Raw genomic sequence first — 16,299 nt, 5'->3', positions numbered from 1 at the left:
TTCTTAAAAGCCTTCAGCGATGGGATACACACAACTTTAGAAGGCAAGACATTCCATTAAGAAATTTCTCCTTAGTTCTAGGTTGCTTCTCTTTCTCTCTTTCTCTCTCTTGTGTCTGTAACCTTTAATTAGGTGAAACAATGTATCATAAGGCAACAAGTTTTGACCCAAGGTACCTCAAATGGCCTAATTTACTCAATGTGTCCAAAATCTGCGACCCATTACTTCTGTGAGATTGAAATTTGGCAAATCTGTGGTCACAAATATGTGCTACACTGCGGCACCATTTCCTGGAATTTTGGTAGATCGATCTCAGCCAAGGCTTCTGGAGGCTAGGTAGACCGACTGCTCCTTTCAGCCACTGGAGATCAGATAGATCAGTCTAAACCTAGCCCTCTGGAGACCAGGTATACTGGTGTCACCATTGGCCACTAGCGAGCTGTCAGCTGTGCTTACGCTGGCAGGAAGTCAGAAGTTATTACTGCTCCTACTGTGTTTTTGCCCCTGATCATTCTGTTTCTCTGTTTAGGTAAGGAAATACCTCCGAAACAATGACCCACTGGATCTAATATATATACATTGTTTTTCTTCTGTAGGGACTGATTACCACAACTCTGTTCAATGCATCTGAGTTCCAGCCTTTAGACCCTACCCAGGAACCTATATTCCCACCTGAGTTATTGGTGAGTTTCCTTTTCCTTGCCAAGCTAACTGAATTTCTTTATGGAAGATTTTGCTATTCTTGTTGATTTGCACCCATAAACCAGCCTATTTAGGATTCTGTCAACTTATCTGGAGAGTACCACTTTAAGAAAGAGTAAACTTCGATACTCTGTCTGGACTAACCTGAAGGTTATGTCAGCAGCTTTTTATTCCTGACACATTTCAGTGGTGAATTAGGAACTATAATAGAGCTGGAGAGAGAGAGGGAGGAAGAAAAAAAATAGGTTGGTTATGTAAAAAACAAACCAACCAAAAACCAGGCCAACAGCTATATGCAAATTGGGAGTCCTTGATTCATCACTCTTTAATCTTTAAGTAAATTCTCTCAGATATGATAGGAAATGTTATCACTAACAGTTTGCAGTTCCATACACATTCAATGCAAATGACCCAAGGCATTAAGCAACATTGGCTGCTGAAAAGTTTTGTAATTCCTCTGTTTATGTAGCTTGTTATATCACAGAAAATCAATCCAGGATAATGGCCCTGCACAGGGGTTGAATTGTGCCTGGGTCCTGACCATTGCACAGGGAATAGCTGATGATGAATTGCAGACAATCAGCAATACTGCATTCTAACCACAGTGCCAATGTAAGGAGTAATCCACTGGAGTCAATTTCTTTAAGTTCTGCCTAATCACTTCTGCCTTACTAGCCTGCAACCAACGCGGCTTTGGTGCAGCTTTCCCAGAGAGCAGGGGAAAGGGACTTTGATAAACGAAAGATAGTATTTCTCAAGCTATATAGCCTTAAGCTTTGTTGCAGATAGATCTTGGAGAACTCTTGCCCCTCTCACTTACAAATACCCAACTGGATAATGAGAGAGGATTTATTGACTTCTTAGAAGGACTCCTACATTGCTTCTTGTTTCAAAGAGTCCTGAAGCCTGTCACTCACTGGAAATAGTAACTGCAACTATAATGCAGCCCTTCTCTTCTCCTTCATACCAAATTGAGATTGCTTGTTTTGTGATTACATGAAGCTGAATCTGGTCTTTTCTCTATAGACACAGAAAAAGCCTATTGAGCCACTGTGTTTCAAAGGCGAACGAGTGATGTGGTTGCAACCATCAACTCTCAAGGAACTTGTTTCTCTGAAAGCTCAGCACCCCGATGCCAAGCTTGTAGTAGGGAACACAGAAGTGGGTAAGAGGACCAAGTCTGTATCCTGTTAAACAAATGTATTCAAACATATACGTAGCAGTATATAATTGGCTGACCAGTCAAGAATTTACTTCTTCCTTCATAATATCATAACCATTAACCTAGGATTTTTAAAGAGATAATTAGTAACATTTATAATTAATTAATAGCAATGTCCCTGGGGTAACATGTATATTAAGCCATAATGTAGTTCATAATAGGAACCCAACCACTATCATTCATAATGATTTAACAAATTATATGAACCCAGCTGACATGCAGTTTGTTTAGTGAATATGACTACAATATGATGACTATGCTTTACATCTAATTTAGAGGCAGTTTGATACTGGATACTGGGAGTAAGGAGACTAAATGCCCTCTCAGCAGGCCTCTTGTTATGTTCATGGGAACTTTATTTGATCCCATAGGTGGAACCATTTTTGTAAGAATGCCTCAAAACAACATATAAATTCAAAATAGGTTCTCAGGCACATTTCAGCACCCATTAATAGGTTTTTCTCCACTCCCTTGGTGATACGATAATTTGAATGTCTGAAAGCCCCTTGCTTCACAAAGGAAGGGGAAATGCTGGACAAACCAGTTAACTTTCATGAACCAATCATAGCTGCTGTAGATCTCCAGTGTGCTTATCCCAATCACAAGATATTAAAATACTTGATACTGTAGTAGGTTACTGTAGGAAGAATGAAAGCAATACAGGCAAGAGAATATTAAAGAATATTTATTGATAGTGCCAAGCAGAAGGGAAAATACTTGGCTTTACGTTCATTACAAGTCAGTGCAAATGTCTTCCCTTTTAGGCATGCAGGAATGGCTCTGGAGAAAGGGAGGACCATCACCACTGAGATGAGATCTACTGTTCTGGAAGTCTTTTATATAAGAGCTCTGTTGCATCATTGGCAGATTTACTACTTCTAGTTGGCTGCCATGTCTGCACTGTCCTCATTGGATTTTGTTTTTTTCAGGTATTGAAATGAGATTAAAGAACATGCTGTACCCTGTGATTATAGCCCCAGCTTGGATCCCAGAAATGAACTCTGTTCAGCACACAGAAGAGGGTAAGTAGTCTGCCTGAAGGGATTGGCAATATGTGCTTGAAATGCACACGGAAAAGTTTACAAGCCATGATTTTAAAAAATGCTGGGTGGCACCACTTCTCCCCATGCACTTATAGCCTCTCTCTGTTCCTGGTATACTGATTGCACTTCTGGGGAAGGTTCTAAACCAAATTCGGAGCTCAGGTGTCACTTTTATCAGCCACAATTTCTGAACATGTTTGTCCTTTTTGAAACAGTGAGGTTGGCTGGTGGAGTAATCTATCGAAAAATGCAAACGTATTGTGCTGTTTTAACAAGCAACAGAAACCTGGATGGGCAGGGAATGGGCATTTTTCTAGGACTTTCTGGGAAAGTTGCAAGTACAACACATGGCCAGATCAGATACATTAAATAGAGCCCAAGACCACATTGAGGGAATCCAAATGCGGCTTAGAGCAATATTTCCCAAGCAGACTCCAGGGATTACAATTCTAATGCAAATTACAGGATGCCTGGTTGGGAAAAGCTATCCAAGAGCAAATGTCCAGATTTCTGAATGAAGACTTGGGATCAGGAGGCAGGTGGGTCATTTGATTGCCCAGAAGCAACTGAGCCTCTGTTTTAGGTGAATAAACTAGTTTGTTCTTCAGAAATTAATGGAAGACTTGCACACACATGCACATATCACACTCCAAATGATTTCTTTAGAAAAGGGAGCATATATTTGTATTGCACTAATAAAACATATATATACTCACTTATTACAAATATAATAAAACTTTTTCAAAGGATGACCTGTTGCATAACCATGGGTTTACTCACTTTCTTGTAATGGCAGAACTGGTGTGCTGTGTGGGAGATGAAAATATAGCCCCTTCCTCATATAACAATATGAGGCTGGAACAATCCTGAGATAGGCCCCACAGAAGTGATTTAAAACAAAGCTTTAACTCGAACTCTATATTGTTTCACATATGGACATATTATTTATAATCTGCTGAGCTTTGTGCAATATGAAATTGAAAGTAGGTAGTTCTGTGTATATTTAGAACATAAGGACTGGAACAATAAGAAATAGGGAACTGAAAGTAGCTGATTGTTTTGAGTTCGAACGTACACAGATATATGTTATATTCAGCAGAAGGTCAGTAAAAAGTCAGCAGAAGTCAGCAAAAGTTAGCGGACCATCTCACTAGTCGTAGAATGAGAAAGGGTATAAAGAGTTGGGAGTGGACCTGATTGATTTGCCATTGGCCTATAGCTGTCCTTTTGGAATCTGCTATGCCATATGGTCTCATTGCAATGGGTTATTAATGTAAGTGATGTTGTGTTATTATGCTTGCTATGTTCCAAATCATTAGCAAAATAAACCTCTGAATCTTAAAGTAAGAATTATTGTTTTGTGTTGCTGTCTCTTGTCTTTTCCATTGCGTTTTTCCATGACAGCTGGAAATTGAACATCTTGGCATGCTGAGAATGTTTGCAACCTTTTTAACAGCAGTAATTTTAGATCTCTACCTTCTCTTGAAAGAGGTCAACCTGTAATCTCTACTCCCCCCATCTTTTCAGAGTTGCTTTCAAGTTTTCCACTATGATTACCAAAAAACAGTGTCCCATTTTTTCCTGTTTTCAGGGGATAAATAGAACAAATTTTAATGTACATTGTAAAATAAGCATATCACAGTTTTAAAAGAATCTCCCAAACTCTACCCCAAAAACCAGCTGTCCCCACATATGTGATATAGACCCATCCACCATGACCTTCAGATTCCTTCCTTGCTAAGTTAAATATACATCCTTATAAGATATGCAGGAAATAAATCCTTTATTGATTTTTAAAAAATAAAAATAAACGGAGGAGACTAAAGATGTAAAAATTCTTCAGTTCAGCTCCTGAGAGCAATACTTTTATCTTGGTGAAGGTCCAAGAGAGTCAAATCCCTCTTGTTTCTGGTTTTACAGGAATCAAATTCGGTGCCTCCTGTAGCCTGAGCTGTGTGGAAGAGGAACTCAGGAAAGCAGTGGACAAGTTTCCTTCTTACCAAGTAGAGGTCTTCCAAGCAGTCCTAGAACAACTGCGATGGTTTGCAGGGCCTCAGATCCGCAATGTTGCAGTAAGTGCTTCCAAATAGTTTCTGATAAAGGAAGGAGACAAGAAAGGCAGGTGGGATGTACTGTTCCTTAAAGTGTATCTCCTTTGGCACTTTTATATCCCAATTTATTTTATTACCCTTCAAACAATACTTCCCATAATGCTGGTGGCCGGTAGTCTACTGACTTTAATTTCAAGGTTACACAACTTCATCTACTTCTGAATATCTAGACCAGTGTTTCTTAACCTTGACAACTTTAAGTTGTAGAGCAACTTAAATAATATCTAAATACACAAGTTACTAGACATGCTGATGTTCCTTATGAATTTCCCCACAAGGTTCATGGTGGGCAACAATGCAAGATCTCAGGGAGTTGGGCAGAAAACCATCCTGTAAGCATCCTTCATTGCAAAAGTATTTCAACTTTCTCCTCCAATTTTATGCCCAGATAAAATCTGAGAGTTAACACCTGGATCCAAGCCATCCAGTGAACTTCTGTGGCTAAATGGAGACAAGAAATTGGATATTTTTGTTCTTAATAGAATAATTCCTATATTGTCTATAAAGAGAACAAGCCTACAAGGCAATAAGAATTTTTATTATTTGGTAAATTCAAATTGATCAGCGAATCTTCTTATGCATGGCTTAGTTTGAACAAATCTTCAGAGGAAATGTCAGCTTAGGAGAAGCATATCTTTGAATTTATACCAACCTTCAGGCAAGAGAGATATACTTTAGAGTGAAAATGGGTAATATTTTTTGAACTGACAAATCAGATTTGACTATATATTTTCTTTGTTGGGGCATGTTAAATGCCCAGATGTTTTACAGAAAAAGTGAAAATAAATAATTAATCTAAATGTCTTTATATTCACTCACACAAGTACATTTTAGAATAATGAATCTAAATGTAAATCATTGTTTAAATCTACCAGTTCTTAATTTCATGAAAAAAACATTTAGCACATCGTGAAAGCATGAAGAGTAAATGATAAATTAACTTGAGATGTATTGCTTTCTTAACCTATTCTTGTTCTATTAGAGGATAAGAAAATCCCATTTTAATTTTAATAGTGTAAAATTAAAATATTCAGGATTTTTCTGCTTACTTACTTCGATGACTGATTTTAATGACGTCTGTTGAACTAATTTCAAAGATATGACTGTGCTATATTTTCTTTCAGGCTATTGGTGGAAATATAATGACTGCAAGTCCAATATCTGACCTAAATCCAGTGTTGATGGCAATTGGGAGCAAATTGACTTTGGTGTCAAATGGTAAGCAGTTTCTGAATTTCCCTTGTTACCAATATAAATTCTATTATGGGTGTAAATGGAACAATTTCCATGCCTCATTTTTCTTTCTGGGGCTAGACAGGGAAAGTAGTACAGTCTGTTATTTCCAAAAGCCTCAGTTAAGAATGTTAAGAGAACTTTCTTTGGTTATTCCTTCTTTTGCTTTCTAAAGGGTAGTGCAGAATGTTCCCCATAACTCCACATGCTTAGTTAGGTCCAGCCTAGATGATCTTTGGTTTGGTTTTAATATTTCATAACTGATCATTGTTAAGCTGTAGTATTTGACAGCTGGGTGATAGTATATCACACCTTTGTGATATTTGTTTTTCAAATGCTTCGCTGTTAGAATGTTGAGCATTAAAGAGAATTCTTGGAAATATTTTAGATGCCCTGTAATTTCTATTGGAGATAGAAGTGGATAAATACACTTTTGTGCTCAAGGTAGGCTAGGAAATATATGCCTTTGTACAAAGAATGACTAGCAAACACTGGTAAACCATCTGTTAGTTGCAGCTAAGATATTCAGAGTTCCCAAAAGGGTAGTCTAAACACCACTGATATATTTTTGGGCAACATTTGATGGTTGACTCCAGCCTGTCTGTTACTTGATACTATGGACTTCAGGGACCTGTTGATACCATGCTGTTTGTGATTCCAATGTGACATGTGGGAGGTGGCACAAAATACATACATGAAGGTCTAGATGTCTAGGGAGCACCAGGCTAGAAAAGATAGCTAGGATATATTGTTTAATCAGTGTAGGTCACAATCTTTGCTTGTGGAATTAAAAGACCAGCTAACCTCCCAACAATAAATAGTTGCTCAGATTAATTGAGAACCCACCTGCTTACCCAACTCATCCTCTCTGTCGAGCCCCGCAGGCCCGACATTCAGTGGGGTGTGTGGCTCCAGGACCCCTCAGCCCAGCCACAGCCACTCCAACAGGCCCGCCCGGAACACCCGTAGACTCCCGGCCTTCTCCAGTGGCCATGTCTGTGTCGGGCTTCCTCCAGTCACCTCTGGACGCCGCGCCTGCACACAGGAGGCCTGCAGGCACCAGGACAGGGCCCCGACCTGAGGGGGAAACCAACACGCAGCTGCTGTTCTGGGCTTCCCTCACTGTGCAGCAAACGGGAACCATGCTGGCTGGAAGGACTACAATTCTGACTGCGGGGGGTTTGTTCTTGGAATTGCCTGGTTGGGGAGCTGGGGCAGCTCCGACAGGCAGAGGGGTCCTGGGTCCTGGGGCCCGTGAAGAGAAAGGTCCCAGGTTGGAGGGGGCCACAGGTGGTGGGGCCTGGGGGTCTGGTGTGAAGGTTTTCAGGGCTACATACCTGCCAGGGACAAGCATGTGGGGCACGGAAGAAGGGCAGAAGCCAAAAGGCCCTGGAGGGGAGGGGTAGCACGTTTATGGGGAGGTGGGCGGATGCCGGTTTGTTGGAGGGGCGTGGTGTTTTGTGCCGGATGGCTTTAAATAGCGTTGGATGCGGAAAGCACCCAACGCTGACTCTGTTCCCACTTTGGATTGTTGTGCAAGAGAATAAACGTTTCCTTTGTGGGTTGTCTTCCGTTCCTGCTGTGGTTTTTCCTGCCGTCCGCGGACGGATATTTTGACACTCTCTATGCTGTATTTTGTTTTCTTGCAGAGGGCAGCAGGACTATAAGGATGGATGAAAAATTCTTTACTGGGTATAGAAAAACTATACTGAAGCCTCAAGAAGTACTGCTTTCAGTTGAGATTCCGTTCAGTAGGAAGGTGAGGTGATCTGAATATTTACTGTCATAGAAAAAAAGGCTGTATAGTTTTATAAGGCATAGTATGTAACACTTTAGAAAATAGGCTCAAGATCCAAAAGGATCCTGACAGACTTGAACACTGGGCCCTATCCAATAAAATGCAGTTCAGTGGTGAGAAAATTAAGGCAAGAAAAACTAAACACATAGGTGTAGAATAGGTGGTACTTGCTCAATAGCAGTAACTATGAAAGGGATCTAGAAGTGGACAACCACTTAAATATTAGCCAGCAGTGTGCTGCAGCTGCCAAAAATAGCCAATGCAGTCCTGGACTGCATCAACAGAAGGACAGTATCAAGATCATGTGAGGTGTCAGTGCTGATTTATGCTGCTCTGTTGAGATCAACTTGGAATACTTGCGTACAGTTTTGATCACTGCAATAGAAAAAAAGTCGAGACCATAGAAAATGTTCAGAGAACAGCAACAAAGACGATTAGGGGCTGGAGGCTAAAATACATGAAGAATGATTGCAAGGACTGGGAATGTCTAGTCTAATGAAGAAAAGAACTAGGGGTGACATGATAGTAGTCTTCAATATTTAAGGGCCTGTCACAAAGAAGCGGGGGTCAACCAATTCACCAAAGTACCCGAAGGCAGGACAAGAACAGATAGAAACTTATCAAAGAGAGATCCAACCTAAAACTAAGGAGAAATTTCCTGACAGTGAAAATATCGGTGGAATGGCTTACCATTACCATCACTGGGGATTTTTAAGAAGAGTTTAGACAACCATTTATTTTATTTATTTATTTTATTTTATTAAATTTATATACCACCCTATTCCCGTAGGACTCAGGGCGGTTTACAGGAAGAGTTAAAAACAAACATACAAAAGTTAAAATCAGATTGTTGTTGTTGTTGTTAGCTGCGAAGTCGTGTCCGACCCATCGCGACCCTATGGACAACATTCCTCCAGGCCTTCCTGTCCTCTACCATCTTCTGGAGTCCATTTAAGCTCACGCCTACTGCTTCAGTGACTCCATCCAGCCACCTCATTCTCTGTCGTCCCCTTCTTTTATTGCCCTCGATCTTTCCCAGCATTAGGCTCTTCTCCAGTGAGTCCTTCCTTCTCATTAGGTGGCCAAAGTATTTGAGTTTTAGCTTCAGGATCTGGCCTTCTAAAGAGCAGTCAGGATTGATCTCCTCTAGGACTGACCGGTTTGATCGCCTTGCAGTCCAAGGGACGCGCAGGAGTCTTCTCCAGCACCACAGTTCAAAGGCCTCAATTCTTTGGTGCTCAGCCTTTCTTATGGTCCAACTTTCACTGCCATACATTGCAACTGGGAAGACCATAGCCTTGACTATACGCACTTTTGTTGACAAAATCAGATTAAAATTAATTAAATCAAGTGCCCAATTTAAATTAAAACCCAATAAAATTAAAACCCCTCAGCCTGGGCCAGACAGCTGAAAGAGCCAAGTTTTCAGGTCCCGGCGAAATGAGCGAAGGTCGGAGGCAGTCCTAAGTTCCATTGGGAGTTGGTTCCATAGGGCCGGCGCGCCCACAGAGAATGCTCTTCCTCTGGGAATAACCCGCCGGCATTCCTTAACTGGCGGTATCCTGAGAAGGCCCTCCTTGTGGGAGCGCACAGGACGAAGGGAGCTTGATGCCGGCAGCAGGTGTTCCCTCAGATAACCCGGACCCAAGCCATTTAGGGCTTTATAGGTCATGACCATCACCTTGGATCTCACCCGAAGGGCAACCGGAAGCCAATGCAGCTCGCGGAGTAGAGGTGTTACATGGGAGTATCGGGAAACCCCCATCCCAACTCACGCGGCCGCATTCTGCACCAGTTGAAGCCTCCGAGTGGTCCTCAAGGGCAGCCCCATGTAGAGAGCGTTGCAGTAGTCTAAACGGGAGGTCACGAGCGCATGAGTGACTGTGCGTAGGGCATCTCGATCCAGATAGGGTCGCAACTGGCGCACCAGGTGAACCTGGGCAAAAGCCCCCCTGGCACGGCTCCTATGTGGTCTTCAAAATTGAGCTGTGAATCCAGGAGGACGCCCAAGTTGTGAGCCCTATCAATGGGGGGTAACACCTCACCCCCCATCGTTAAAGATGGAATAGTCTGGTTGACCCGAGATGCCAGTATGCACAGCCACTCAGTCTTGGCAGGATTGAGATGAAGCCTGTTTCTCCCCATCCAAACCCGGACCGCCTCCAGGCAACGGGACATCACGGCGAGGGCATCACTGGGTTGGTTCGGGGTGTAGAAAAAAAGTTGGGTATCATCAGCCTACTGATGATACCCCACCACGAAACCACGAATGATCTAGCCCAGCGGCTTCATATAGATGTTGAACAGGAGGGGAGAGAGAACCGACCCCTGAGGAACTCCACAAACAAGAAGCCTCGGGGCAGACCTCTGCCCTCCCGTCAACACTGACTGCAAGCGGCCCAGGAGATAGGAGGAGAACCACTGCAAAACAGTGCCTCCCACTCCCAACCCCCTGAGACGCTGCAGTAGGATACCATGGTCGATGGTATCGAAAGCTGCTGAGAGATCTAATAGGACTAGGACAGAGGAACAACCCCTGTCCCGAGCCCGCCAGAGATCATTCACCAGTGCGACCAATGCCGTCTCCGTGCTGTGCCCGGGCCTGAAACCCGATTGGTACGGGTCCAGATAATCAGTCTGGAATGGTATCAAGTCTCCTGCTTGAGCAAGGGAGTGCAGTAAAAGACCTCTAAGGTCGCTTCCAACTCTGTTGTTCTGCAAGTTTACATGGCCATAGTAATCAATAATGCAGATGCAATGCTTAAGCCATATTAAGTGTACTATGATTCTTCTGAAACATAGAAAGTAATTTGGATATAGCGTTCATTCCTCCCTCTCCTTTTCTCCCCCCTCCCCCCTTTCTCCTGCTGAAAAATATCTAGTCCTTATGGTTGCCAATATACAAGTAAAAGTATCTAAACTATGGCTCCTGAAATCTTACAAACTAGAGCATTGTGTTTAAAAAGATTTCCACCTTGGCGATGACCTTTAGTGTCATACAAAATCTCTTGCTCTTTCGCATGCCTAGCAAAACAGACTACATTATTCCAATATAGTTTGTTACTACCACTTAATAACTGAAATACAAGTATCATAACAACAACAAAAATCTAGACAAAATTATTCACAATCTGAGAAATTTACTGGGCTTAATTGTCGTTTTTGTGGGGCAAAACCTTGACCTTGTTCTGTTCATACAAATCACTTATTGAATCATGCAAACGTACTTGTGCATGAAGACCCCTTAAGCCAGAAAAATGATCTGCTTAATCTATACAAAAGGGGTTAGATATTTTTTCCCCTTGCAAAGAGAATCAGTTATTCAGAGCTAAATTAATTCTCTTTGTGTTGCACAAACTAGTTATCAGGTAGTTGATACTCTTTTCACAGACAATTTTAGCCCAAACATCCATCCAACATTGACTTATACTTATTCCATTTTGTATAAAATTTTAACTAAGAGTAAGGTGAAGAAGATATAAAATCTTTAAATATGTTTCCTGCATAAATGATGAATTCAGGAATTAGTACTGAATACTAGAAGAAAAAAAAAGTTTAAAAGACAGGGAATAGGCAAGGAAGCAACAATTTCGTAGCATGTTTTGCTATGGCTGGGAGAGAAAAAAGAAAGAAAGAAAGAAATCACATGCCAAACATAAGCCATCCAGCATCATGAATTTATGTGCGTACTGCCCAAGCAACCAAGGAATTAATTCTAGCATAGAGTTCTTCTTAGATAAAATGTAGAAAATTTAGTTTAGTCATGGAAGATACAAAACGTTTCAATAAAGGAGAATATTTGTAGCTCCGGGTTGAAATGTGGGTTCCTTGGTGCTCTCTGAGCTTGGTTGTTTTCTTGCAGATGTTTCATTATGCAAACTCGGTACCATCATCAGTACTAGCAGGGATTGGGATTTGCTCTAAATTTATATTCTGCTTGATTAGAACAATTAACCAGTGGAACAACCTGCCTCCAGAGGTGGTGAATGCTCCAACACTGGACATTTTAAAGAAGAGACTGGACACTCATTTGTCTGAAATGGTATAAGGTTTCCTGCCTGAGCAGGGGGTTGGACTAGATGACCTCCAAGGTCCCTTCCAACTTCTTCTTCTTCTTCTTCTTCTTCTTCTTCTTCTTCTTCTTCTTCTTCTTCTTCTTCTTCTTCTTCTTCTTCTTCTTCTTCTTCTTCTTCTTCTTCTTCTTCTTCTTCTTCTTCTTCTTCTTCTTCTTCTTCTTATTATTATTATTATTATTATTATTATTATTATTATTATTATTATTATTATTATTATTATTATTATTATTATTATTATTATTGCCCTCTCAGTGTTGGTAGGAGTGGTCTTGGTGGTTCTTTGGTTGGGCTTTTTTACTATTAGGTTGCTTGGCTTGATTAGTATGAGTGGTTTTTTTTGGTAACTTATGTTTCTAGTTTGCCATCAAACAACATATACATACTATATAAAAGAGACAATCAGCAAACAAACAAAAAAAGAAAACGAAAACAAAACACCTCTCCACCAGCAATCAACACCCAGATGAACATAGATTAACACCAAAATTAACATCAGACTAACAATCAAAAAGGGAACAACATATTAATTAGGGAACTGCCAAACCAGTTCGGTCTGGTGATTAAGTTACCAGGCTAGAAACCAGGAGATTGTGAGTTCTAGTCCCACCTTAGCCATGAAAGCCAGCTGGGTGAGCTTGGGCCAGTCACATCACTGGGTTGTTGTAGGGACAATAGGAGGAGGAAATTATGTTTGCTGCCTTGAATTTTGTAAAAAAATAATAAGGGCAGGAAACAAGCAAAATAAATAAATAAATTCCTAGTTTGGGTAATGAAATCTCTGCAAGAAAACAAACAAACTGAGACAGCATCAAGAACCACTCATAGAAAAAGTTTGCCATGAATTCCTTCTGTATGACCTTGTGGCTTTCCATGAAAAGAATGGTGGTTCAAATTCTAATATACATTAAATTAGGCTGGTCTTTCTTTATCCCTGAAACAAGCAAAAATACTATATTCATGCAATCTAGGGTTCCAGGAACTGGTTTTGGAAGAAAAATTGCCTTCCACAGACTGGGGGGGGGGGGAGGGGATGGATACTTTTGTGTGCAACTTTGATCCTGCGGATGTGCAAATGAAGCTTCACATGCTTGCCCATTGCTTGTATGGACCAGTTCCTAACAGGCTGTGGACTGGTACCAGTCTGCAGCCCAAGGGCTGGGGACCCCTGGACTAAGAGATTGTAAAATGAGTTGGCTATCTCTCTTAGTTTGGTTTAACCTTGAAGAACTTTAGCATTCCCAGATTCTTTGTAAAGAATGTTTGTCTCCTAAAAGCTTAATGTTGGAAGTGATCACTCAACCTATATATTTTAAAATATTTTCTTGGATTTTATTTTAAGTTGGTAAAGAAAAAAAATCACTCTTGAAAAACACCCTACAAAATAGAAGGGAGCAGAATTTTGAAGTGTCATACATTCCATGATCAGTCTGGTCCAAGTTTTAATGCAATTACAGATGGATCTATTCTGAAATAAGTAGAAGTCAAAATCAGCAATGAGACAAAGTAAGAATCAAACAAGTTCATTATCCCATTACCATTTGTAAGAGCCCAAGAAGAGCCTTGCTGGATCAGCCCAGCAGTTCATCTAGTTCCATTGAATATGTGTCTGTTCTTGACATTGTACTTCTGTTGAAATACCTGGGGTCAGTAGGCTTACTATCCAACTCATATGTTCATGGTGAAAGAACACAACATATTTACTGCCAAATTCCCAGAATACCTGATGTGGATTGGTTTCAATTATTTCTGGGTAGCATGAAGGAATTGACTCATCTAGATCCATGGATTCTAGATACTTATAGACTCAAGATACTCATAGACTCAAGTATTAATGGTTAATCACTTAATGGACTGAGAGCATAGTTATTATTTTTCAGGGCTGTGTTTATTTTTCTTCTTTCCTTTCTTCTCTGAGTTTATTTTTGGATATGGTTGTTATTTTCAGTCTTGATACAATTGCACTTTGGGGCAACTATGTTCTTGTTATATTGGTTAAACTTATACTAGAAAGAAAGATGAGATTTTCCTGACGCTGGAGTCCCAAGAATCTCATGATTTGCAGTGTAGGAGATCCATGAAAAAAATCCATCTGAATTGTGACATCAATTATATTTGCCTCTTTTGTGTTACAGGGAAAGCATTTATTTGGCTGGTATACTTTAATTGAAGAATGGAAGGGGGAGGTTAATCCAGTTCTGATCTGGGTCAATTCCTGACACATTCTGTCCTATTTTTATATCGGTCAAGGGTTGTTTTTTTTCCTTCAAAATTTTACTAACATTAACTTAATTTTCTTAAATATCCCCATCCAAACCTAGAGCAACATTAACAACAATTACAAACAACAACAACAACAACAACAATATAACCATATCTACAGAATGCATTAAACAATAATGAGAAAAATACTATAATTATAAGCCACAAAACTAGGGTAAAATTGTTAAAAAAAAGATTCTGTCTTAATTAATTATATAACTAACTTACAGACTTGCAGCTGGGAAATTTCAAGATTCTGCACTTACCCCATAACATTACAGGGGTAATGACAGCTTGCTGAAATTTGTGTAGCTCTTGCCACCTTCCTCGTGCCCAGCTGCATGGGGCGTGATACCAGTGGCGCACCATGCAACCAGAGCACCCTCTGCTGTGCCTAAAGACATCCAAGTTCTAATTTCAGGATCTTTTTTGAAGCTATCCTGTGAAAAATCTGCAGATTTTTCTACATCCTTGCAAGTAGTGCCGTCACTTATAGCAGGGGCATATGCGTATGAGCACCTAAGCACTCTGTATCACTTTCTCTAACTTGTAAAAATTACACAAAAGCCATACAAATTGTAAACCAAGAGGCTGTTTCTGTCCATTCCTTTTTCAGAAGTTGGCAATCATGAGAGTTGTAGTTTTTATTTAGCTGGGCAAAATTTTAAAATAGTAATGAATTGATGTGCAAATGTTTAGGATCGAATTTGGTGGAGAAATTGTAATGTTCTTATGCACATTTAACTTAGGATCAGAGCACGTTAAGGGAGACCACCCATTGTCAATATGAAGAAAATGGTGATAAGTGGACCAATGATCTGGCTTGGCATGCCATTTCTGTATTCCTAAAGTAACCTGATAGGTCTGTTTTGAATGCTCATCCTTGACACTTTCTAGAAAGATTAATGAATTAATGAATGAATCACAATGAGTATTTGCAAAGGGGACTCAAGCATTTTGAATGGCAGGAAACAGTGAAATAATCTGTCACTTCATCAGCACATTAACTGAGCTTCTTAGAGATTCAAAGCAAGAAAACACCCTCCAAAACAATGCCTACTGCCCTTATATATAAAAAGCAAACAAACACACCAACAAACCAAGATCCTGGACATAGACATGGTGCAGAAACACTTTGCAGCTCATAGATGTCAGTTCCAGAATAATAATTAACACTTATTTATAAACTGTAATCAGAGATGAAAGTGAATTTTGCAATGTGAAGTTTTATTCAGAACATAGCAACAAGAATTCTGACATAGTTTGTCTGGAATTCTGTTGTATTTCCCCAGTGCTCATTCTTCTTTCATCTAGACATTATTGCATGAAGGGGACTGCTCGTATTTTAGTACCGTTGTGGTCAGTGGACTGACTTTACTCCAAACTTCCCCCACCCTCCAGGATCAGTGAGAAAAAGTCCATGGAAAGTTTACTTCTTTTTCTTCTCTTAGGGTGAATATTTCTCTGCCTTCAAGCAAGCTTCAAGACGTGAGGATGACATTGCCATTGTGACCTGTGGAATGAGCGTTCGGTTTCAAGAGGGAACTGATCGATTAGAAGAGATTAAGCTGAGCTATGGCGGAATGGCTCCCACAACAGTCATGGCTGTAAAAACCTGTCAGAAGCTGATTGGGAGGTAAATGAGTGACACTCATAACACACGCTGGGAGCAGAATTTTGTAATACTCTCAGCTGGGAGATCAAAGTTTATAATGTTGTTATTATTTCAGTTTTTAAGGAATGTGGGAAGGGGGAACATATGACTATTTGCTGAACTGTGGGGTCAAATATTTCCATTCTGTTTTTTTTATTACTTTGGGAAAGATTAGGAATGTTTGGCTTCATCATCATAGTT

General features: G+C 40.4%; 1 protein-coding gene across 1 annotated transcript in view; it reads left to right on the top strand.

The window, feature by feature from the left end:
* The window catches only part of XDH (xanthine dehydrogenase), a gene marked incomplete at both ends in the record, with an annotated part of 57,465 nt that overhangs the window by 15,290 nt on the left and 25,876 nt on the right, over positions 1–16,299 (top strand). The window contains 7 exons of the mRNA XM_081312765.1: positions 597–683; positions 1,729–1,867; positions 2,854–2,946; positions 4,888–5,039; positions 6,203–6,296; positions 7,961–8,070; positions 15,896–16,080. Of these exons, the coding sequence (XP_081168891.1) occupies positions 597–683; positions 1,729–1,867; positions 2,854–2,946; positions 4,888–5,039; positions 6,203–6,296; positions 7,961–8,070; positions 15,896–16,080 (860 nt within the window). The remainder of the gene's footprint in view (positions 1–596; positions 684–1,728; positions 1,868–2,853; positions 2,947–4,887; positions 5,040–6,202; positions 6,297–7,960; positions 8,071–15,895; positions 16,081–16,299) is intronic.

Source organism: Vipera berus (assembly GCF_964194415.1).
Source record: "Vipera berus genome assembly, chromosome: 1".
In the NCBI taxonomy this organism is placed as follows: Eukaryota; Metazoa; Chordata; class Lepidosauria; order Squamata; family Viperidae; genus Vipera; species Vipera berus.
The sequence above is the reverse complement of the archived record's forward strand: the minus strand, read 5'-3'. Positions and strand labels throughout refer to the sequence as shown.